Source organism: Dipodomys merriami, unplaced genomic scaffold, assembly GCF_024711535.1.
Source record: "Dipodomys merriami isolate MVZ:Mamm:240054 unplaced genomic scaffold, mDipMer1.0.p SCAF_11, whole genome shotgun sequence".
NCBI classification, from domain to species: domain Eukaryota; kingdom Metazoa; phylum Chordata; class Mammalia; order Rodentia; family Heteromyidae; genus Dipodomys; species Dipodomys merriami.
The window spans coordinates 36700682-36726233 of NW_027202382.1; the positions used below are offsets into that span (position 1 = coordinate 36700682).

The following is a 25552-nucleotide window of genomic DNA, read 5'->3' on the forward strand; positions in this document are numbered from 1 at the left end:
TTACCTAGCGGACCAGCGTGTTGATCAGAGGAGATAACGAAGCAGGAATCACGGTAGCATCCGACACACTTCTCACACATAATACATGCGGAAATGCTTAGAGGTTTTTTGCGTTTGTTTTTTTTTTTAAGTAGGCATTTGGAAAATCCAAGTTTGCGCTAAATGATGGAAGTTGTCAATTATCTACATGTGGTATTTTAAGACTGGTTAAGTCTTACAGTTGAGGAGTCAAACGAAACTGGATTTAAATCCCAGATCGGGCACTTAAGATAGCCGTATGATTTAGGACAGTGATGTAGCCTTTTTGAGCTTCAGTTTCTCCCGCCTATGCAATGGGAATAAGGATAATACCCTTGCCAGGCATGACTAAGAGAAATAAGTGGTCCAATACATGCAAACCACTAGTCCCAATGCCTGGCAAAGAGTAGGAACCCAGTAAATGTGAGCTATGATGGCTGCTTCCATGGTGGGACTACTCAGTCCCAAGCCCTACCACTTCATTGCCCATATACCTCACTCTGCACAGCTCTAGAATATCCAGTGGTGTCCCCACAGGTGCTCCAAGGTGAGAGAATGAGAATTCTAAGCTCAGTCTGACTTCACTAGCAACTGAGCCTTTTCTATCTGTGAGGCAGTTTTGCTGGTCTGTGAAGGATAATGCGGAATGAATTGGTCTCCAGTGGGAGGGCCTCTTCATTCTGCTGTCCAATGGTCTGATTCCTGCCCAGGGACTTTTTTTTGCCAGTAAGCCAGACCCCACACCCTGGGCTAGAGGTGGTCTGTGTTCCCTAGTTCACTGACAGATGGGAATCCTACCCAAAACAGGGAAGCTGAACACGTGGTTCAAGCTGTCCCCAAGCGTCGGAGCTGCTGGGTGTGGGTGCTTTTTGCCAAGAAACATGGCCGCCGCCCTTGGGTGGTCTATGGCTGCAGCTCTGCTCCCCTCCCTGGAAAACTCTCTGCCCCACACAGTTTGTCTCAGGGCCCACTGCTGGTGCACCCGTACACTCAGGGAGTCACGTGTTGCCCATCTCCCTAGCAGCACACAATGTGCCATGGGCTTGTTACTGAATCCATGGAACCACCTTGGAAGAGCATCACTGGTGTTACCCTTGTTTCTCAGAGGAGGAAACAAGGACGCAGTGTGTGTTTCTCAAGCCCCACAAAGGAGACACGGAAGTCACCGCACAGAACCTCTTAGAGCTGAGTAGGCCTTCAGTGAGTCATTTTACCCTTCACTTTCTGTCTCATGCCAGGTGTCTACCAATTTTTCAACAACTCAGAGTGGAGCAATGAGCACAGGTTTGGGACCCAGGCAGGAGTAAGTTTATTATACTTCTGCCAAAAAAAAAAAAAGTAAATATCCACAGTCCCCATACTGAGAAGCTCAAGTCAAGAAAGGGAGGAACAGCCTGTAGCCGGTAGCTCACACCTGTCATCCTAGCTACTCAGGAGGCTGAGATCTGAGGATCTCGGTTCAAAGCCAGCCCAAGCAGGAAAGTTTGTGAGATTCTTATCTCTAATTAACCACTAGAAAACTGGAAGTGGCACTATGGCTCAAGTGGTAGAGCACTCGCTTTGAGCTGAAGAGCTGAGGGACAGTGCCCAGGCCCAGAGTTCAAGCCCCACTACCAACAACAACAACAAAAAGGAAGGAAGGAAGGAGGGAGGGAGGGAGGGAGGGAGGGAAGGAGGGAGGGAGGGAGGGAGGGAAGGAAGGTATAACAGTATGAATAATCACTGTGTCATTGACATACAAGGAAGCCACACTACACAGAAGTCCCCTATCAACATATCCCTTCTGTTCTTTTCATGATTGCACAGGGTTGCATTGCATAGATTGGGTACAACTTGAGCAGCTTCTGCTACTGATGGACCCTGGCAGATTCTCTCTATCTGTTTCTCTCTGTCTCTGTCTGCCCCCCTCCATGCTTCTTCTCTTTGCTTTACTTCTGTCCACCCCCCCCCCCCCCCACGCCAGCTAATTGGAGCTAAGAGTCTCACAGACTTTCCTGAGGGCTGTCCTGAAACCATGATCTTCAGATCTCAGCCTCACCTCCTTTTCAGGAGCTGGAATTACAGACATGAGCCACCAGTGCCCTGCTACTTTTACTATTTTTAAAATAATGTTTCAATGAGACCTTTACAACCCTTTAACAGATCAGAACCAGTACTTCTGCAGTAAAAAAATTAATATGTATGCAATGCTCTACACACTTTATATTTTTATGGATGGAGCAATCTGCCTCCCAAACACCAATATATCCATTTATGAATTCACTATTTGTTTCCCCACACTTGGGTTAATACTTGATATTATAAGTGTTCGCATTCTTGTTGAGTAAAATGGAATTTCATGGTGGTTTTACTTTGCATTGTTTTGATTGCTAGTGAGGGAAAACATCTTTTCACATTGGTCATTCTGATGTTTTCTGCAAGTGGCCTGTTTATAGCCTTTTTCCGTTTCCCTACTACGGAGTTTATCTCCCAGATTCACTTCTGTCTCAAGCTTTCATTCCACTTCTGCCCTTTCTGCTTCTAATGCTCAGATCTCCTCTAGAATTCCACCTGCTGCCTCTCCCTAGCTCCTATTGGTGAATCTTCCCCGTCCAGCTCCAGGTTTAGCCAGCCTGAATCCAAGAGGGAAAAACGCGGCTCAGTGTGTGTGTGTGTGTGTGTGTGTGTGTGTGTGTGTGTGTGTGTGTGTGTGTGTGTGTGTGTGTGTGTGTGTGTGTGTGTGTGTAACAAAAATAAAGCCAAATGAAAATATACCGAGGGCTCTCCTTTTTGTCCAATAGTGGTCATCACCGAGGCAGAATCTCCAGTTCAAATAGATGATTTCCAAAAGATTCCTCCATTAATTAAAGCCAAAGACTTCATAATTATCTTCTTAACCAACTCAACCCTAAATAATAATAAAGCTACATGAAATAAAATTCTAATAAGGAAAATGAATGATGAAGTCTTTGACTCTCTTCCATATCTTTCAAATAATATGAATGAACAGAAACAGCAGCCCCCAAATGCCCTCCTCATCCTAATCAAATTTCCAAATGAACCATCTAAATGGTTAGATCTATTTTAAGAAAATGATCAAAATCCTACTAGTATTCCCTCTATAGGTTGGCTAATAGAAAGACCATGTTACATGTAATTCTCAATATAGAAAAGAGCCAAGATGTTATTTCGTTCCGGTCCTTTATTTCACAGCTAAACAAAGTAACTTAGAGCCAAAGGTGGCTTGTGGAGACCACATAACACAGAGATGAAGCAACGTAGCCCTAACTCCTCTTCTTTGCCTAGATGCCCATGGCACTGATATGAGAGATCAGATGCTAAGGGATTTTCTCGAAAGTTCTTACACTTAAGCTCACCCCCTGAGACCCTCAGATCCTTATAAATCACCAGAACCACACAAGGCGCTACTTGTCCAACACACGATTAGATGATAGATAAAAATATATATGATAGATAAGATAGGTGATAGATAAGACTGATGATAGATAAGACAGCTTCAGTGACAAGTAAAAGGATTAATATTATCATTTTCTTTTTTCACATCAACCCTTCTACCAGAGCAGCAGAACTGACTAAAACACGGCTTCCAGAAAGGGCATGCCTGCTTAATTTGCATTCAACTTTCAAATTAAAGAAATACTGGCATGCAATTATATTTATTACCATAGTCTAATTTGACCTTTCATACATCCTCCCTTCATTTCACAGGCAACATTTTTCCTGAGATTGTCACAGGGATTTCTTGGTGTGTGTGTGTGTGTGTGTGTGTGTGTGTGTGTGTGTGTGTGTGTGTGTGTGTGTGTGTGTGTGTGTATGTGTGTGTGTGTGTGTATGTGTGTGTGTGTGTGTGTGTGTGTGTGTAACAAAAATAAAGCCAAATGAAAATACACCGAGGGTTCTCCTTTCTGTCCAATAGTGGTCATCACTGAGGCAGAATCTCAAGCTCCCTCCCTTTCATGGAAACAGCACCAGTGTTTATTCTGTGTTCACAACAAACCAGGTTGCAGTTCTTGGATAAATGGTGGTGGTATAGCATTCACTCAATAAATTGAGTTCTCAAACATTAGCTGCATATGAGCTGCTGTGTCTGAAGGAAACAATGGGAAAAAAACAATGGGAAACAAGAGGTGCTGATTATGCAGAAGAAGGACCAGAGGAGTGATGTAAAAGCTGCTCCTGAACAGAAGATGAGGTTTCCCAGAGCAGACATGATGTGAACTGAATCTTGAGCAAAGGGTCACTAAGAAGAGGTTGGGGAAGAATTTGGGGCAGAAGATGCAGCCTGAAACCCTCCTCCATCAGCTCCATTTCAACGATCATTTCTCTGAGAGACTCTGCAAAGCCTGTTTCCTAGACAGAGCTCCATAGTGCCATCACCCAGTAACTCAGTCTCATAGTTCACCTTGTTTAGTTCATTCTCAGAGTTTACCCCACCCCAAATCATCTTGCTTCCATGTGAAACTGTCTGCTGGCTCCACCTCAGGAACAGAGGCTCCTGGAGAAGAGTTTCCCTGTCAGTCTCATTGTATTGTCCATGCCTACATGACAACTAGCACATAGCAGGCTGTAAACTACTGGCTGAATAAATTAGCTAATTACTTAGCTAATTAATTAATGTATTTCTAGCATTTCAGTTATAACTACACCCCCTTTTCTCCCACCGAAGAAAGGATGAATGTAAATAGGCTAGAATGACAATGTTTACTATAAAATATGGATGCCCAAGCCACATGCTAGACCAATTAAAGCAGAATCTCAGGGGGTGAGATCTGGATATGAGTTCTCCAAAATCTCTAGGTGTCTTCTACATGCATCCAAGCTGAGAATCAGATGGCCTTGAGGACAGAAGTGTGGCTATTGGAACCAGAGAATCACCATTCATTTCTCCTATGTTCCACCTCCTCTCTGTGAAGCAAAGTTCACAAATTTGCAAATTTCAGTATCTTATTTAAACAAATTACTAGTGGCACACATTATAAATGATCAAGACCCACAAAGACATCACTACATCCAAACTGAGACTTCCTAGGTGGTAGAAGCAACTTCTAAAAAGCCCAACCACATCACCATCTGTATTGGGGCATAGGAATACAATATTATATACAAAGCATTATAGCTTGGGTTCGATCATTCCAAAGATGGCAATTTAGCCACAAAGAGTCATTCCTATTTCTACATAGAAGGAATTCGTTTATTTGTGGTTTTGTAGTTGGGGTAGGGTTGGAAGTGCTCTGGAAAGATAAACATGGGGGACAGACATTTCCTGGATGTCTGTCATGTAGTGGGTATTAGACTATAGAAAAGGAAAATAAAGCCAGGCACTGGTGACTTACACCTGTGGTCTTTGCTACTCAGAAGGCTGAGATTTGAGGATCATGGTTCAAAGCCAGCCCAAGCAGGAAAGTCCATGAGACTCTATCTCCAATTAACCACCAGAAACCCTGAAGTGAACTGTGGCTAAAAGTGGTAGAGCACTAGCCTTGAGCACAACAGCTCAGAGACAGCGCCCAGGCCCTAAGCTCAAGCTTAGGTTGTCAGCGTGACATTTATCAACACTACAGCATGCATTTCCTGTGTATAGGTCATGAAACATTCATGATCCTATCAGAAAGCCAGCACTACAATTTTGTCCCCACCTTTAAAAAATTTTTTAACAGTCAAGGATCATATAAGGTCCAGAAAGACTAAGTAACTAACTGGTCTAGGATCATACACAGCTACTAAATGACAGGCCTGGGTTCAACTCAAGATTAACTACAGAGCTCCTTGCTCAGCCATCAAACTATATTGTCTCATGGGTGCAATGGGGCAGGAAGTCACTTCTGGCCCTAGGAAGTAGAGGCTTCCTGGGGAAGACAGGACTAGTGTTTGCCTTGGAAGATAGGTAGAGGTTCAAGAGACAAGAAATGAAGAAACAATGGTTTCCTGACAATAGATAGCAATAGTATCTTAGAAGTTGGAAAGCAATTTAGTAGTGGCCCTCGGTAGAGTGTAGGGTACATGATAAAAAGCGGGGAAGGAAGATGGGCCAGGCCATGACCAGATTATAGAGTATCAGAATGCCAGTAAAGATGTAAACTTTCTTTAAGATGCATTTGGAAGCCATGGAAGGTTTAACAGCAGAAGCACAGGCAATAAACTGGAAGATAGACCAAATGGGAAGATGGCAAGGGGAGACTGCTTAGGAAGTAGTGTTAATAATCCAGGAAGCATACTGGGATGATGAGATAAAAGGGGGAGTAGAAAGGTGAGAGGTTAAAGAAGAAATTCAACAGGATTCAGTACTGGATTGGAAGTTGGAGAGGAGTGAATGGAAGGAGCCAAAGATGCATTTCATGTTTTGACATTGAGAGGATGGAGACCCCATGGACTCTGATAGGGAAGACAGGAACAGGCGTGGCAGAGGAAAGGGGGTAGATAAATTTCCTTTGGGAATATAAGGAATTAAGTGTCATTATTATCAAGCCAAACCATTAAGAAGATTTTCTTATTTGAAGTCTGCTCAGGGATCCTTCACTGTTTTTGAATTGTTCTGTGACCTTTTACCTACTGACATTGAGACGTGCATTTGTTGTAAGAAATTATCTTTAATTATTTAGCTCCTTCTGTCCTAGAAGTCTATGATGTCGTGTAATTCCATCAAGAGTACAGGAAAGCCAGTTCCTTTGTTCAAGGAATTCAAAGCAAGGTGGAGAGAGAGGAAGACAAGAACTGCTGTCCAAATTGGGGAAAAGTTAAAACATCCTACAATTGAATTTGAAGCCATTAGCAGTTCAGCAATGTGTTGCTCCGATACCAAAGAGGTGAATTAACAGCTGGGTGGTGACAAGTGCTAGACACTGCAGTGGGACAGCTTAGTCAGGCATGGATTCCTGCTCTCAGATCCAAGTATTTTATCCCTTTGTTACCCAATGTGTCGTTAATGGACCAATATACTGACTACACTCGTCACACCAAGACCTGTTCAATTGGAATTTTCACTTTAGTATCTCCAAAGGATTTATATGCATTGGTGTGTATTACATCCTTATTATATTATCTCCTGGTTAATATTATATCTTTAATATTAAGGACATGGGATTTGCCATCCGATTTAATGGGGTAAACCACTTACCACTTAAACCACCAGGTCATATCTCCTGACCTGCTTTCTCATACATAAAACCAGGCCACAGTCTGACTCCTTAGCGGAGTTTGAAAAGAGCCTGGGAGCTTTCAAAAGCCTCATGCCGGGTCACACTACAGAATTAATTAAACTAGACTCACAGCCAGAGGCCAGTGGCTCACACCTGTAATCCTAACTAGTCAAGAGGCTGAAGACCTGGAGGATCAAAATTCAAAACTAGCCTGGGAAGAGAAGTACAAAAGACTGGTCTCCAATTAGCAAGCAAAATACCAAGCTGGAGACATGGCTCAGGTGGTAGAGCATCTGTTATAAACAAGCAAACCTAAAATAGCATGAGTCCTGAGTTCAAACTCTATTACGGCCAGACAATAAAAATAAGGTCAGACCCACCAGGGGTGGGATTGACATCAGTATTTAAAGGTACCCAGGTGATTCAAACGAGCTGCCAAGGCCGAGGGCCACCACTGGTGGTTTTGAAGGACAACATGGCCATTAAGCCGGACAATTCACTACAATCTTCTTTCTACCACTTCTCTCTAGAAGCTGGAGTCCCTTACTCTCTCCCAATGCCTCAGTTCCTTCATCCCTGCAACGGGTTTGACATAAAAGGGTGTAACATTCAAAGGGGTCTGGCATGGAAGGAGTTGACACAAACACTTTGCTCAAGGCAAAGAGGTCAATGAGTGTTGTTTACATAAAACCCAGCTTCCTTCACAGAAAGAACCTGGGAAGTAACAGGTAGGTTGATGGATCCCATACATGCCAATCTATAGCCCTGCTCATACTTTCTTCACCAGAGGAAACTTGATTAAGAACTTGGCTACCCAACAGTTAAAGGGCTGTACTTCAGTTGTTGTTTTTTTTTTTTAACTGCAATAGCCTAAAAAAGTTGGAGAATTTAAGGCAAAGACATCTGGCAAGAATTTTGGCAGAAAAAGTGGAGTTTCACCCACAATGCTTCCAACTGTGGGGTCGGCAGGAGGTGGGGAAGGGGTACGGCAGATCACACACAGCTTCTCCTTAAACAACTGCCCTCAAATACTTTGTACAATGAACCCTGTACCTCCTCTACCTAATGCTTTCCAGTCTCCCCACCTAGAGAATCTAGGATAGCCATATGAAAGACTTAATCTCCCTTTACTTTTTATAGCCCAGCAAATGAGAAACCAAAACCCAGGGAGTCAAGATGGCTCATGAAGAGCACTGTATGATGCTAAGTTACAACCAGAAGGTGTAGAGCAACCCAGTCAGATGGAGAGGAAATAGCCTAGTAGTGGAAAGAGAATTGGAGGGGGCTGGAGGCTCAGTGCTTTGAACCAAACAGCTTTATAAACACTTGTGGCTCTAACCTGCGCAGGAGGTAGATAAGCATGTACTCTTTAGTTTGTCCTCAAACGCAACCTCTCACAAGAGGTTAAGGAACACACCCAAGGTTGGAACTGACACTCAGACCTCCCCACTTCCTGCCTTTGGAGCTGGGAGCTCAGCCTCCACCTCCCTTGTCTATCAGGAAAAACATCTGGGTTATAATGCCAGTGGATGGGCTATCAAGGGGAAATGGTGGAAGTTAGGTTCTTTAAGAAACTGAGCAAGACTCCATCAGACCCAGCCAGGAGCCCCTCCCCTGCCCTGGGTCACAAAGCTCACAAGGCTTTTTACATCTATCCTGCATGGTCCCCTGGAATGACCTGTAGGGAAACGATTTGCTTGAAATGTTGAATATGAAGCAAGAGTCTCCAGAATGTATGGACATGGTTGTACCCAGAGGAGTTGCTGGAGGTAACCAGCCATTCCTCTGTGGCTCCCCTGCCACACCAGTGCAAAGCATGAGCAACGGGCAGGACCACAAGAATTGAAAAAGCAAAGGGAAGTCATCTTTAAAGGTCACAAGGTTATATAAAACATAATAAAATACAACTGTTTCCTTTAAAAATTTTAATGGACAGGAAATTGTATAGAATTTCTGCCAAGTCACATAAATTAACTTTTTTGTTAATGTTTGTGATCCAGGAAAGAAGGCGCTATCGGGTGATGCAAGCTCCAGGGGTGTCTCCATCAGCGCTGTCTGGATGCATGACTGAGTATGGGCCCCGGAGGCAGCCTTACAGGCTCCAGAAATAAAGGCGGCTGCCCTGTTTGGCAGGCTTCAGATCCCCTTCTATCTCAGGGTTGGGCTCCGGTCTTGCTCTTGAGTGATAGGGATTCTCCGGTAAAGGTCGATCTGTTTCCACTTTGGTGACCTGGAAAGGGTGAAGAAGGAAGAGGCAAAGTTCAGAGTGAGGCTGGAGCAGTCTGTGACTGTCAGTGAGACCCCTGGTATCTCTGCTCTGACTTCAAAACCCCAACTTACATTTAGACTCAGTTATCCTTAACTGTCCTTGACCTTCCATGTGGTGAAAGGCAAGACTGGGGCACACTGTCCAGTGAGGGAGATTCTTCCCTGACCCAGTACCTAGTGATTATAACTGAGACATAAACTACGTAGGAAAGGAGAGGACTCTGCAGCACACCTCATCCACGCTGGAGGTGGGAGGCCTGGACTATTTTCTAAGAGGTAACACTTGGCTTCAATCTTGAAGGAAGTGCAGGAAGGAGCCAGGAAAATTAGAGAGGAAGACACTGGGAGTGAACAAGGGGTACACAGGATGACAACGACATGTCTCTAACATGGCCAAAGTAAAAGGCTGTGGGAGGAGTGGGGAGGTGCAGCAGTTAACCATGCTCTTAAATTAATGCTGTCCAACGCAGTGTTTCACCCTCCTCACATCTGCAGAGGGTCACCAAGGCTACTTCACTAGTAGCAGAACTATGACACTAAAGCCATGGAAAGCCTGACCCAGTACTGAAGACAAAGGGCAAGAAACAATGGGCAAAAGTACCAGGATGTTAACCAGAGGGTGATACGGACTACCAAGGCAGGAAAGTAACCAATCATATCTGTAGACTGGAAAATGGGAAAATAGACTGTAAAAAGACAAGACCAGAACCAGAAAGCTGAGCCAGCAGACCAAGAGAGATGATGAAATACTGAAACCTCTGATGGCCAAAATCTCAAATTTTTACTTTAAAGGCAAGGAAACAGAACCAGAAAAGAGGGCCCAGTTATCAACCACCTTCTGATTGTTACTTTAGTGGTGTAAACTCTTAAGTCACCTCACATCACCTGACCACAACTTTTGAGATCAAAACTTTCAGGTATTCGACCATAATTACTGTAACTACCATATAACCACCATAAGTGACTTTGCAGGTGAGGGGCCAGACAGAAGGATTCATACCTAAGACAAAGATACTCAGTAATAGCAGAATTAGATCTGAATGAAACTAGTATCCAAGTCTAGAGCAGTCTGCTGTTTGTTTGCTTTGTTCCTTCCTGCCTGGAATGCCAAATGCCCCTAGCTGGTATTGGAAACTCTTTTTAGCCACTGAAGAGCTGGGGGATGAGTTGAAATGGTAGAGCACTTACTTAGCATCCATGCCCACATCCTCCACTTACTGATGAAACAGATCAAGGTGCATCACATACATAAATTACTTTGTTAAATGGCAAAAAATTAAATACATCACCTAAAAATTAAGACAGTGAGGGAAGGAGTGGGGTATAGGATGGGTGGTAAGAATGTTAAAGGGGATGATGATGCTCATCAAGAGGCACAGTATTCATAAACTGCTCTGTCGAATGGCAATTCCTTTGTACAACTACATAAAGAAAATAAAAATATATTAATTTTTTTAATAAAATGTAAAATAATCGTTTGCCTCTTGAAAGAAAAAGAATTGATGATATTGCCAGGTACTAGTGGCTTATGCCTCAGATCTCAGCCTCCTGAGAATCGTGGTTCAAAGCCATTCTGGGCAGGAAAGTCTGTGAGACTCTGATCTCCAATAAACTAACCAAAAAGCTGGAAGTGGAATTGTGGCTCAACTGGCAGAATGCTACCTTGGGCAAAAGAGTCAGCACCCAGGCCCTAAGTTCAAGCCCCAGAATCAGCAAAGAAAAAAAAAAAAAGAGGAAGAAGATAAAAATGTTTCTCAAACCTGAAATATTTAAGGAGAACAAATTATTAAGAACAATAAACCAACTTCCTCTTCTGCACCACCCCCAAAATGGTAAGAAACATGTGGTCAAACCAACTACTAAACCACCTGGAGCAGTCTGCTTAACATTCAACTCCCTATTTGCAAAAGGGGACTCTGAATAGCTTAAAGAATCAATGGGATGAAGCTGGAAAATACACATAAGATACATCCTTATGTATATTAGGATGGATATTATCTATTCCTTAAGATTTTTTAATAGTATAAAAATGATGGGATTATAGCTGGGCGCTTGTGGCTCATGCCTGTAATCCTAGCTACTCAGGAGGCTGAGATCTGAGGATCAGGGTTCAAAGCCAGCTCGGGCAGGAAACTCCATGAGACTCTTATCTCCAATAAACCACTCAGAAAACCAGAAGTGGCGCTGTGGCTCAAGTAGTAGAGCTCGAGCCTTGAGCTGAAGAGCTGAGGGACAGCGCCCAGGCCCAGAGTTCAAACTCCACAACCTCCCACCCGGGAGGGTCAGAAACTTTAGGGAAAGATGTGACATCGAGCCAACATCAGAAGAGTAAGCATAAGTTCACCAAGGAATGTTGGAGGGAAGGGTAATCTATAGAAATAGAATGCAAAAGTGAATGAAGTAAGGCTCCCCTCAGCTGACTAACTTTCTAGAAGGGGCTTGGATACTAAATTGAAGTAGGGGGCTAAAAACTGAGCAACAGCATGGGGCGGTGAGTTCAAGCCCAATTGCAAGCACCAAAAGGGAGGGGAAGGAAGGAAAGAAGGAAAGAAGGAAGGAAGGAAGGAAGGAAGGAAGAAAAGATGGAAGGAAGGAAGGGAGGAAGGAGAAATAAATATAATTTTGGAAGTTATAACTATGATAACTTTTTTATTTTTCAGGGTTTAAAAATATCAATACAAAGGCTCAAGAATAACATGTTTTGTCAACTGTATGACTTGTAATTCTCTTGTCATATGGCAGAAATGAGAAAAGCTAATTCCCACTACTTAAAATAAGCTGGTTCAGCATAGCAACAGACATTATCTGAAGTAAAAGTAATTGTCAGATCTAGCAATAAATACATTAATAAATGAAGGCTGAGGTAGTCTGTTACGTAGGACCCTAAGCTTCTGAGCAAACTGTTTGTGGATGCTATATATAAAGAAAAGAGTACTCTAACTAAGGTTTGACTTGTTGCCCTGGTACTATGCAAGGGACATACAAGCTCCCTTAAATAATTCTCAAAGAAAATAAATCTTATACTATTGGCTCAAGATGCCATAGCAATTATGCAGTGGAATTGATTCAAATCTGTGTTCACTCAAACCTTATTTTCAGCCTCCACACCCTGCCACCTGTGCTGTCTCAGGACTGAAGGACACTTGGGATGAAGCAGAGGGGACAGGATGGATCACTAAAGGCCTGAATGCTGTGACACAGCAAGGGCGATTTAGCTTACTGCAATGGGAGTCCTTCCTGGAGTTTTAAAAGGAAAGAGAGAGATGTATGATTTATTTTCCACAGAGATTATCCTATAGTGAATGTCATTTGTGGGTTTTGTTTTTTTTTAGATAAACAGAGTAAGTGTATTTGAAGGTGAAAAGACAGCTGTGAAAGAAAGTAGCTAGAGTCTCCGTCTAGAGAGGGATCTAAAGGGAGTCCCAGAGATGTAGTTTTGTCCCTAAATTCTATTTCCAAGAATGAATGGGATGTGTAGGGATCAAATCCACCCACCCTCCACTCCCAGACATGCATGCAGCTGCAGTTAGGGACTCCTTCACAATAAGTAACATCGGTGGAGCCAGTGAGAGAATTAAAAAGCATTCCAGAAAATGCTAACACACTAATGACCAATGTAGTATAAAAAAAAAAAAGAGTAGAGAGAAATAAAGACATCCAGGCTTCTAGTTCTGTTTCAACAGGTGGTGGAGTCAGGACCCATTAAGTAATGTAGGAGAAAGAGGAGAGAAACACTCCTTGTAGCTACCACTGCATCCTTTCTAAATTTTAGATATGCTCCTAAACACCTGGTACAACCATGGTCCGGTTTCCCCAGGGAATCCTACTCAAGGAGGTGACCCAATAGTGCTTCACTAATGTTTTGTTTAACCCCCTCCACTCCTTCTAGATAATTTGAGAATTAACCAAAAACAAATCTGCCCATGCTACGGTGCCTATTTTAAGGAATATTTTCATTAAAAATCCTCCCTCTGCCTTGTGGATAACCACTCAATAATCAATCAGTATTGCAAAGCTGACTTCTCTCATCTTGCCTTTTCTCAGAGACCCCTTCTGCACCTCCAGTCTTTGCCCCTCCCCCTGGGTCAACCAGGCCCCCATAGAAGTCTCTTACCTTGGACAGCTCTCCCAGGTCAGGCCGCACCCAGCCCAGTTTCTCCAGCACACACTCATCAAACTTTGCCTGCTGTTTGCGACAGTAACGAAGTGACTGCAGTCTGGAATAATCGACGCAAGTCCAATATTCTGTAAAAGGCTCCGCACAATGACGCTTTATCTGCCTGGAAAGAAGGGCTAGGGGTTAGGGGCAGCTGGCCTAGATAACCAAATACACAGTCTTGCTTTCTGATAAGTATAGGAGTGATCACCACTACCTCACAAGGCAACTTCAAGACCCTTCAAGTTGCAAACCTACTTTATGCCACAAAGAGACGGGATTGCGCATTTTACTCAAGAGAACTCACCTGGCACCTATTTATTCTTTTCTTCATATCCAACCCTCAAGAGGACCAGCTGAACAAACAAAGAGAAGGAAGCTCAGGCAGAGCTGGTCGTGCTGTGAGGAGCCCCAGGTGTGCTGGTCGCACAATGGCCAAACTAAAGGCCTGCTCAACACTTCTCTCCATTACAAAGAGGTGTTGTAAATCAGTAGCAATCTGAATGAATGGCTGCCAACAGCACTGGGCTAAGATGTTTTTGGTAGCTTTTCAAAAGTTTCACAGTAATGCACTACTGCACGTACGACGACGTTGCTTTACGGATTAGCAACTGGTCTGACTTCAAAACCTTCCTACTTCCTAATAAAATTACCCCTTCGATTTATTTCAATTAGATGAATGTTCACTTATGCACTTGTGAATACCCCAATCTTTCAACCACACAGGGTTTGATACCAAAAGGTGTTTACCTAAAGAAGTTCAGAGCACATTTGTTGACCAGCTTGCCTTCCTCGAGACACCTCCTAGGATCCTTCTCTTCCCAGCGACAGAGCATGAACTCCTTGTTGGGTTTATCACACTGAGCCCCATAGTGGTGGGCTGCGGCTTTAAGCACACCAGAGCTGAGCTTCACCTGGGAAAGACATGAGAGAAAGACCGCAGACTGAGCCAGAGCACCACTTCCTCAGTGTCACCTTGGGCTGGTCAAAGCACACCACCACAAAGATCGCCTTATTCTGAGTTCACTGAGAAAAGTATATGGGATCACATAATCATTCTTTACAATTGCTTTAGATACAAGCTCTATCACATGTACTGTTCTCTTTACCTTTACAGCAATCTAAGTTGACATAACCATTCTATTTTCAAGATGAAGAGACGGTAGTCCTACTAGAATCTAGCTTACGAGTTTGGAGACTTCTGGGATCCAGGAGGAGGAAACAACTCTGGGGAACTTGGCTAAGCTTACACTTTAGGAATAAAATGAACAGTATAAAGATACAGGAAAGTCCCAGAGGACTAAGAAATTCTGTTCAGTTAGAAAGAGTGTCTTTACCAGGAAATTAATAAAATACTAGAATCTGTACTTTTTTAAAAAGCATAACTCAGAGCAGATGGCAACCATGGCAACCTCCCTCAGTTGTAGTCTAGGACATTTTGTTTCTTTTTTCTTTTTTTCTTTGCCAGTCTTGGGGCTTGAACTTTGGACCTGGGCACTGTCCCTGAGTCTCTTTGTGCTCAAGGCTAGCACTCTACCACTTGAACCACAGCACCACTTCTGGCTTTTTCTGATTAATTTATTGGAAATAAGAGTCTCACAGACTTTCCTGCGCATGCAGGCTTCAAAACCACAAACCTCAGATCTCAGCCTCCTGAGTAGCTAGGATTACAGGTGTGACACACCACTAGTGCCCGGCTAGGACGATTTTTTTTTTTTTTTCTGGTCAGTCCTGGGGCTTGAACTCTGGGCTTGGGTGCTATCCCTGTGCTCAAGGCGAGCGCTCTACCGCTTGAGCCATGGCGCCATTTCTGGTTTTCTGGTTTATTGGAGATAAGAGTCTCATGGACTTTCCTGCCCTGGCTGACTTTGAACTGTGATCCTCAGATCTCAGCCTCCTGAATAGCTAAGATTACAGGCGTGAGCCACCACCAGTGCATCTACCCAATAGTTGGGGCAGCTAAGGTCCTACTTGCCTCTTATCTGTACTATCTTTTAGGTCACTGCCACAATGTTCCAGTTAATCACTGTAACCTAACACAGTTTTTTCTCATCTAGAATCTTTTCTCATTCTTCCCTTTCATAATCATCTTGGCTATTCTCTCAGATAAATACCCACGTTTTGGAATCTGTGTTCAAATTTATTATATGGGGGAAGGGTGTGCACTTCCAGAATACAGGTTGAGCATCTGCCCTTGAAATGCTGGGACAAAAGGTATTTTAGTTTTGAAATATTTGCATATACATAATCAGCTATCTTGAGACACAAGTCTAAACACAAAATTTACCTTGCACATAGCCTGAAGATAACTTTATACAGTATTTTTGGCAAGGGCAGGGGGTGTGGAGAGCCAGTCCTAGGACTTGAACTCAGGGCCTGGGCTCTGTCCTTGAGCTTTTTTTTTACCTCAAGGCTGGTGCTCTACCATTTGAATCATAACTTCACTTCAGTTTTTTTGGTAGTTAACTGGAGATAAGAGTCTAAGGAACTTTCCTGCCCAGCTTTGAAAAACCATCCTTAGATCTCAGCCTCCTGAGTAGCTAGGATTATGGGCGTGAGCCACTGGTGCCTAGCACATACAGTATCCCTACCCCCCCCCCCCCCCCCCCCCCGGTCCTGGGGCCTGGTCATTGTCCCTGGGCTCCTTTTGGCTCAAGGTTAGCACTCTATCACTTAAGCCACAGCACCACTTCTGGCTTTTTATGTAACTGGAGAAGTCTCATGTACTTTCCTGCCGGGGCTGGCTTCAAACTGCAATCCTCAGATCTCAGTCTCATGAGTAGCTAGGATTTCAGGCATGAGCCCAGCTATATACAATATTTTTAATGCATTGTGTTTTGACTGTAACCTGTCACATAAGGTCAGGTATGAAATTTTCTAATTGTGGAATCATGTTGGCATGCAGAGTTTTGGATTTGTGTCTCTGATTATGTATTGAGAATGCTCAACCATATATATATATATATATATATTTTTTTTAAACTGTCAGAGAACATTTTCTTAGTTATCTTAATTAAGCTAGAAGCAGGGGTCACACACTCCCTAGAATGTAACCTTCAAGAGGGCAGGGATTTTCTTTATAATAAGAGACTCAACACTGCAAAGGCACCAATTCTCCCTAAATGAAGGCACAATTAAATGTAATGTTTATTGGGATACATCAAGTACTCAAAATAATGACTAGCACAAGTAGCTGATAAGCACCTTCTCTCTTTGTCAGGCAATGAAGATAGAATTTTTACAAAGACGGTAAGAATATTTGGACTATACCTTTTCATCTAAAAAATAGTATTTCTCTATCAATATTGAAGACATTCTTGCTCCCTAGCTAAAAATAACAGTTTCCTTCATATATAGAGATCTTGTATATTTCTTGTTTATTCCTTAGCACTTTAACATTATTGGTAGTATCTAAAAAGGTTATTTTTTTCTACTGGATTTTGAAACTGTGTATTGTTTGAACACTGTATATTCTCTCTAGCTATCTAACTGAACTCTTACTAATTCTGATATAAAACCAAGGGCATTATCAGATAATAACTACAATTTATAACAACTTGGGTTTTTAAAAAAAATATTATCTCCTTTTTTCCATCTTATTCTCTTTTCCTAACTTATTGCATTGGCTAAACCCTCTGGAACAGTAAAGGTGAATAACAATGAAAGCAGTCAGCTTTTGGTTGGTTTTTGTCTGTTTTCAGTTGTTTTTGGGTGCAAGATCTCACTATGCAGCCCGGGTAGCCTGGAATTCACTATATAGCTAAGATTTATCTCTAACGCAAGACCTTCCTTCCTCAGGTTCCCAAGCAAATAGGCAATTTTTCCCCTGCTTAAACTAAGAAGCAGTTTGGCATGATACATACTGTTGGTATCTGGGATATAGTTGTTTGGCTATTCTTGTTGAAGGAGTTGATTTCTAATTCTAATTGATTTAGATTTAAAAAGACTAATATTTTTTTGATTATGTTTTTATTAACATATAAAGGTAATGAAGAGCATTAACATATTTTCTAAAACCAGACTCATTCACACTAGAATAAAATCTAGTGTGTCTTAGTATATTATATTTTAATCCACTACTGAGTTTGATTTGCAAAATTAAGAAATTTATTTATTTATTTATTTATTCTTGCCAGTCATGGAGCTTGAACTCAGGGTCTGGGCATTGTCCCTAAGCTTCTTTTGCTCAAGGCTAGCACTTTACCACTTGAGCCACAGAATCACTTCCAGCCTTTTCTGTTTATGTGGTACTAAAGAATAGAACCTGGGGCTTCATGCATGCTATGCAAGCACTCTATCACTGAGCCACATTACTAGCCCAAAATTAAAAATTTTAATGTAAGAAACTTCTATAGTTTTATTTTATTTATTTATTTTTTGGTCCGATCGTGGGGCCTGAACTCTGGGCCTGGGCACTGTCCCTCAGCTCTTCAGCTCAAGGCTAGCACTCTACCACTTGAGCCACAGTGCCACTTCCGGCTTATTTTTTTTTCTGCTTATGTGGTGCTGAGGAATCGAACCCAGGGCCTCATGCATGCAAGGCAAGCGCTCTACCACTGAGCCACCTTCCCAGCCCTATAGTTTTATTTTTATGCACTTTATAGTTAGATTAAGTCACTATCAAGGTAAATGCAAGTAGAACATCTACATGTTATAGAAAGAGGAGACAAAAGTTATGGATATGCCTACTAAAATTACATATCCTATCAAAGTGAAACTTGTCATAACAATTTAACAAATTCACACTGAAATCTGTAAACTTTTGTATTAAAGTTTGATAGACATTTTTGCCTATTTTATTACCTATACACAGCTGGGCACATCAAAGCAAATACTCAAAACTTTGTCTTTGGTTTTGTGAGACAGGGTCTTGCCAATGTAGCCTAGGCTGGTCTGGAATTTACAGCTTCCCTAATAATGAGATTGCAGGTATGCACCATACTATGCCTTGCTTCATATTTGTTTTTTTAAAACTATTTTAAAAAATAGGTTAGCTGTTTACTTCATTTCCAAATGCATTAAAATATCCTTCAGTGATTGATTTAATTACTCATTTGCCCATGGCAATCATATTCAAAAAGAAGCCTACAGTATTATTTGCTTTGCTTCCTTACAAACATGGAGGTCCTATCAAAATAAAGGTATAAAATACCTGTGCTGTTAAACAGGCAAAACGCCATCCTTCACAAGGAAATAAAGGACGGATGACAGCCATCCATCAGACCTATTTCCTAAGTGATGAATGAGTGAGATGACAAGCTGATCATCTAGAGACCAGAACCCAGAATCAGTGACCTCCCAGTTCAACCTCTATCCATGACATCAACATTATTGTGATAGCAAAAGAACTTGGGATGTCACCATGTCCCATTACCTGCTTCAACAAAACTGATAAATTCCAAGAGCAATGACATTCTTTCACAGCTGCTAGCCATGAATACTCTCTTGAATTCATCCAGCTCCCTTTGTCTCAAGAACACATAATTTCAATATCCTTCCTCATTTAGACTCACATAGCCACCCTGTGCAGGAGGATTAGAGTCTGCAGGTGTGCAAAGTAAGGCAGAGAAAGTCATAATATACAGTCTTCCAATCTTGTAGTGCTGTTCTTGCTTCCTTAAACCATGTTTGCACCTCTTCTTATAGTACTTATACTATGCATTATGTTTTCTTTAATAGATGTGAAATGGGGCATATCGCTTATTTTATAGAACTGCTATGAGGATCAAATAAATTGCTGCATTAAAAACAACAACAACAACAACATGGGGCTGGGAAGGTGGCTCAGTGGTAGAGTGCTTGCCTTGCATGCACAAGGCCCTGGGTTCGATTCCTCAGCAACACATAAGCAGAAAAAAGCCGGAAGTGATGCCGTGGCTCAAGTGGTAGAAGCACTAGCCTTGAGCTGAAGAGCTGAGGGACAGCGCCCAGGCCCAAAGTTCAGGCCCCACGACAGACAGAAAAATAAATTAAAAAAATAAAATTTTCAAAAAAACTCCAAAAAAAATTAAAAATAGGTTGTGCATTGGTGGTTCATGCCTATAATTCTAGCCTCCTGAGTACAGGAGGATGATACCTGAGGATTTTGATTCAAAGCCAGACTGAGCAGGAAAATCCATACAACTCTTAAGCCAGACTGGGCAGAAAGTCCACAAGATTCTTATCTCCAATTAGCTGCCCCCCCCCAAAAAAAAGGCAGAAGTGGAGTTGTGGCTTAAGTGAGAGTGTTAGTCTTAAGCAAAAGAGCTCCAGGACAGCATCCAGGCCCTATGTTCAAGCCCCAGGATACATATACATGCATATATGCATACATGCATACACACACACACACAAATAATGAATAAAAAGGGTATCATCGGCTAGGCGCCGGTGGCTCACGCCTGAAATCTTAGCTACTCAGGAGGCTGAGATCTGAGGATCAGGGTTCAAAGCCAGCCAGGGCAGGAAAGTCAGTGAGATTCTCATCTCCAATAAACCACTAGAAAACCAGAAGTGGCGCTGTGGCTCAAGTGGTAGAGCACTTGCGTTGAGCTGAAGAGCTAAGGGACAGTGCCCAGGCCCAGAGTTCAAGCCCCTCAACTGACCCCTCCCCCCCCCCAAAAGTGTATCATCAAGCCGGGTGCTGGTTGCCCATGCCTCAGAAGGCTGAGCTCTGAGGATCATGCTTCGAAGCCAACCTGTGGAAGAAAGTCTGAAAGATTCTTTATCTCCAATCAACTACAAGCTGGTATGGGAGCTGTGTGGCTCAAGTGGTAGAGGGCTAGCCTTAAGCACAAAGCAGCTCAGGGACAGCACACAGGCACTGAGTTCAAGCCCCAAGACTGGCAAAAAAAAAAAGTGCATCAACATTAACTATTTAAAAGTATACTTTCTGGGTGTTGGTGGCTCATACCCTGCTATCTAGCTACTCAGGAGTACGAGATCTGAGGATTGTGGTTCACCTCCAATTAAGCAGGGGGAAAAAAAAAAAAGGCCAGAACTGGAGCTGTGCTCAAGTGGTAGAGTGCTAGCCTTGAGCAAAATAAAAGCTCATAGACAGTGTCTAGGCCCAGAGTTCAAGTCCCAGGATCCCAAGACTGGCACCAAAACAATTTTAAAAATTATATATGTAATTATATGTTGCATATAACTATATTGTACATGATTATAATATAATACACACATACATATATAATACATACTATATATAATACATATTTTTTACTCAAAATTGCAAAAATGTCAAAGGAATATTGAGCCCAAAGCATCTGAATATGTTTTCTATGGGAATGTAATGTAATGCCTTGTCAATGAGGTCTATGAGGAGTTTAACCACCTCCTCTTTCTTATGCCTTCATCAGTCCAATGTTAGGTTGCAAATCTGACCAGATTCTTCAAGCTTTACTGCCATCATTATTAATCCGTTGCTGAGTCCAATTAATTCCAGACACACATATTTGTTCTTTCCTCTCTGTAAGCACATTAGGATATCTTTCTCAATTTTTTTTTTGTCTTTTCTTGATATTGGGGATCGATCCCCAGGATGCTGCACTTGCTAGGCAAATATTTTGTCACTGAGCTACAATCCAACCCAATTATTTAACAGCCACTGAAACCAGTCTTCATAATTTACACTCCTTGTCCCTCTTCAATCTATGCTTCACTTCCTACATGATTTTTTTTTTTTTTGCTTGAACTCTGGGCCTCGAGCTCTAGCTCAGCTTTTTCACTCACTACTGACTTGAGCCAGGCTTCCACTCCCAGCTTTTTGCTGGCTAAGTAGAGATGAGAGTGGTGTGGGTTTGTCTGCTTGGGCTGGCTTCAGATAACATTTCTCAGACCTCAGTCTCCTGAATAACAAGGATTATAGGTCTAAGCCACTAAAGCTTGGCTCCTAAATGACAATTCTTATTTTACTCTGCTATGAAAACAAATTAATGCTAGGTCACAAGACCTATACACATGAAAGAAGAGAAAAGAAAGAGCTACTGGTTCTATGGCAGCATCTCTCTTGCCATCTTAAGCAAATGTCACATTTCTAAGTTCCTAATACTTTCTTGATCTGAGAAAAATAATAGATGATTGTCTCATAGGCATTTAGGACAAAATAAAGCAAAGCAATGCAAGTAAAACATTCAACATAATGCCTGGTAAAGTATTATTTTTGCCCTCCTACCCACTCCTGCCTCAAGTCTTTCGTTCTAATATCTTCCATTTCTCCCCTACCACCTCACTTACAGGATAAAGTCTAAACTGCTTGGTCTGGTCTTGTGAAAGTTACTTCCAAGTCCTACTTCAGCCCAAAGTATCTCTTCAGGCCTAGTGCCACCACCAACATTAGGGTCACAACAAACAGCATTTGGCTTGTTAAACACACAAGATTCTACGAAATCTCCACCAAGACTTCTTGGCTATTGAGCTTTTGCCTTTATTACAATACTTTAAAAGCAGACAGGGATTCGTGTTCTAACTCTACCATCCATTAAGCTATGTGACCTTGGCAAATCACTTGGACTCTTGGGGCCTGTTTTTGCTCTACAACATGGAAAGATGAACGATATCCTTGCTAGAAGGATTTGATGAATTGATGATGGGCTCCCAATAATGATCAGCATCCTGTCCGGCCCGCTGGTCTGCCTTTAGAAATGGCTCGATCATACTAGCGATATAGTCAATCATCTGTCTTTACTTCGTTTTCCTGAGCACTAACTACACTGTATTTCGGCTACCTGCATCCCCCTATTATATTATAAACTCGATGGAAGCAGGGATTTCGTCTCATTTTCTGCGTATTCAACACAACTATGCAAGTATCTCTTGGGTAAATGAATGCTGTAAACGCATCCAGCTGACAAGCACCCAAGCTGTTTGCAAGTTCTAGACCCATCGCGTTTTCCAGAGGCTCCCTAACTGCTGTCCACCGACAAGACGAGCACCTGGGGCGGGACAATCACCTCACACAGAGGTTTCAGCGACAGAAATTAAACGGTTGATACTTAAAATTAAAAATCATCATCCTCATCGTTATTCGCAGAAGCAGGTGGCTTGGACAGTGGAATTAGGACTGGGGAGATTACCGGCACAGTTTAGGGGACCATCGGGGGTCGACGTGTGAAGGGGAGCGGGAGGGGGACGCAGGCCGGGGGTCCGCAGAACTATGCACGCTGGGCCCAAGCCTAGGAAGCTGCAACCCCGCGTCCCGCTCGCCGGTCCTCCTGACGAACCTCACCTCATCCACTTTCAGCTCATCCAAAGTGGGCAGCTCCACTATTCCCGGCATGACGGCGGTAGCCTCTGCCCTGACCGAGCGCCCACAGCCGCGTCGCCCCCCGCGTCTCCTTGAACTCCCCTTTGCCCCGCCGGGCTGGCCCACACACACCAACTACGCATGCGCAGCCAGCGGCACGCAGGCGCACAGCTTTTCTCAGCCGCAGTGACGACAGAGCGTGCGCGACACCTGGAAGTTCTGCGTCCCCCCCCCCCGCGGGGGCGTGGCTTCTCATAGGCCCCGCCCAACCCTGCCGGTTGTCATAGTGAGGCGGTATCCACCGATATTGGGGGTCCGAAAGGCTAGAAGCCGGCGCTATGCAGTACACCGGGAGCCAGTATATCGGGGAGTATGTAGACGGGAGGTAAGGGCTTCTTTAGCTCACGGTGTCTGGAATAACTGGGTGCCGTTTTTGCCTCTGTGACTTTATACCCGGTACTTGCACAAAGTGGCACGGGTAACTTGCTCAATTAGAAGCAAAGCTAGATTCATTCATTCCATGTATGGGTGTGTTTGTGTTTGCCATCTGCTAGGTTTTTTATTTTATTATTATTATAAAGGTAATGTACAGAGGGGTACTTTATAAGTGAGGTAAAGAGTACATTTCATTTTGGACAGTGTCACCCCTTTCCTCCTTCTCTCCCAGTTTTTCCCTCCCATCCCCACCACAAGTTCTGTAATTCATTTTCCATAGTGTCTAGTGTGTGCCATTGCTGCATTTGTTCACCCTTTGCCCCTCCATTTCTGTGCCTTTCTTACCCTCCCAAAGACAGATAAATGAACAAGGCAAAACAAAACAAAACAAAACAAAAAAAACAAACCAAAACCTCTTGGAGCCATCTGCCAGTTTTATGAGCTGAGCCCCAAGACTCAAGCCTGTATTCCTAGCTACTCAGGAGGTCACATTCTGTGGATACTAGTTTATTTTCTGTTGCCTTTTTTTGTTTTTGGTCGGTCGTGGGGCTTGAACTCTGGGCTTGGGCACTGTCCCTCAGCTCTTCAGCTCAAGGCAAGCGCTCTACCGCTTGAGCCACAGCGCCACTTCCTGGATACTAGTTTAAAGCCAGCCCGGGGCATGCGAATCCAAGAGACTTATCTCCAATTAATCAGCAAAATGCCAGAAGGGATGGTATGGCTCAAGTGGTAGAGCACTAGCCTTGAGTGAAAAAGCCAAGCAAGAATGTAAGTCCCTGAGTTCAAGCCCCAGTCCCAGCACCAAAAAAATTACTAACAATATCAGAAATCTACTGTTATATATATTGTAGTTGAGGTTACATTAACAAACAAATGAGAAGATGCTGTCACATCACTAAAAAGGCTATAACAAATATTCAGATTGAGGAAGAGTGATTGGCAATCTGGGTCCAATATACAGATGTCCCCCAGAATCTACTGAGGACTGGTGCCAGGACCCAGGCAGATTACCTTCCCTGTTGACAATTACACATAGGAAATGGAAAATAGTTGGAGGGAGGAATTGATTCTTTACTTAACATACACAGGTTTCATTTGGTCATTATGGCCCCTAAACAATACAATGTAACAAGTACTTATGTACCATTGACATTCTGTTAGGTTATTATAAATAATCCAGGACCAAGTACATAAGAATGCAAATACTATCATTTTATATCAGGGATTTGAGTATGTGCAAATCCCAGAACCAGTCCCTCCAGACTAAGGGAGTCCTGTAGTTTTCAGTCATGATTGGTTGAATCCACAGATACAGACCTTGTGGGCACAGAACTCTAACAAATGTGTGTAGTCTTCTCACAAGAGTTCATAATCTATGGATTATTGCAATTATGCACACAAATCATTCTGATAGACTAATAGTAAAAGCTATTCAACAAATACTGATTGGCCTCCAACTATATCAGACCTTGGACTTGACCCGGGTTATTGTCTCTGCCTCCAAAAAAAAACAACCCATTCAAATAAAACGGGGCAAGTGGGCATAACATAGGTAACTGCAATTCATTGTGGTTGGTGCTGTGGAAGAGAGCAGGGGTCAGATGGATATGATGGCACAGCAATTGGGAGGCTAAGGGAGGAGGATCATGAGTTTGAGGTGAGCCTGGCTCCGTAGTTAAACTCTGTCTCAAAAGAAAGACACAGAGACAAAAGAAGAAAAAGATAGATAGATAGACAGAAAGAAACACATAGGTGGCTGTTCTTCTTTAATAACAACACTAAATGAACAAAGTGAAGTCTGTTTTATTGTTGGAGAAGCTAAAGCCGAGTCAGGAGAAGTAGATCATCAAATAAGTACTGGTTGGGAATGTAATGCACGCTCATCTTGGAATCCATGCTCTGTACTCACAGGTTAGTGTAATTCCAAGGTATTTATAGTTCGAATGTAGAAGGTCTGGCCAGTGATAGGGGAAAGATTTGTAGAGAAACTATTAGTATTTATGGAATACAATCGCTAATCCTTAAACAACCTTATAAGGGAAATGTTATTAGCTCCAACTACTATGAGTAGTTCAGGCTAATCTTACAAATAAAGGCCTGAAATTAAGCAAAATGACCTGCCCACCATTACTAAACACATAGGTAGAAGTAATAGAATCAAAATTTAAATCCAATTCTATATTCAGATTACATTATTTCTCTTCACATTGTCCTACAGATTAAGAATGGTTGAGTTTTGTCAAGAGAGGAGAGCACACAACTGTAAGAATCTAGATTTCAGTAGCCTATGTATGAGAAAGACAGATGAGAGAA

General features: G+C 42.7%; 2 protein-coding genes across 4 annotated transcripts in view; one reads left to right on the top strand and one right to left on the bottom strand.

Annotated features, from left to right (window-relative positions):
- Positions 1–9064: 9064 nt before the first annotated feature.
- On the bottom strand, positions 9065–22953 carry Ndufa8 (NADH:ubiquinone oxidoreductase subunit A8). Its single transcript, XM_070012988.1, has 4 exons — positions 22787–22953; positions 14329–14492; positions 13537–13702; positions 9065–9384 (listed from the first exon to the last, which is right to left on the bottom strand). Exons 1-4 carry the CDS (start codon positions 22835–22837, stop codon positions 9247–9249), a joined length of 519 nt encoding a protein of 172 aa, XP_069869089.1. The 5' UTR covers positions 22838–22953; the 3' UTR covers positions 9065–9246.
- A 121-nt stretch (positions 22954–23074) lies between these two features.
- Positions 23075–25552, top strand: part of Morn5 (MORN repeat containing 5) — a 33311-nt gene continuing 30833 nt past the window's right edge. For all 3 annotated transcript variants that reach the window (XM_070006198.1, XM_070006209.1, XM_070006218.1), the window contains exon 1: positions 23075–23189. In XM_070006198.1, coding sequence (XP_069862299.1) covers positions 23143–23189 — 47 coding nt within the window. In that variant the 5' untranslated portion in view covers positions 23075–23142. The remainder of the gene's footprint in view (positions 23190–25552) is intronic.

Excerpts from the sequence above, each read along its gene's own strand:
- Ndufa8 (XM_070012988.1), bottom strand. The coding sequence starts at position 22,837 with ATGCCGGGAATAGTGGAGCTGCCCACTTTGGATGAGCTGAAAGTGGAT. Across the intron at positions 14,493-22,786 it reads ATGAGCTGAAAGTGGATGAG|GTGAAGCTCAGCTCTGGTGT; the intron begins GTGAGGTTCGTC and ends TGTCTTTCCCAG. Across the intron at positions 9,385-13,536 it reads ACCTGGGAGAGCTGTCCAAG|GTCACCAAAGTGGAAACAGA; the intron begins GTAAGAGACTTC and ends CACCCTTTCCAG.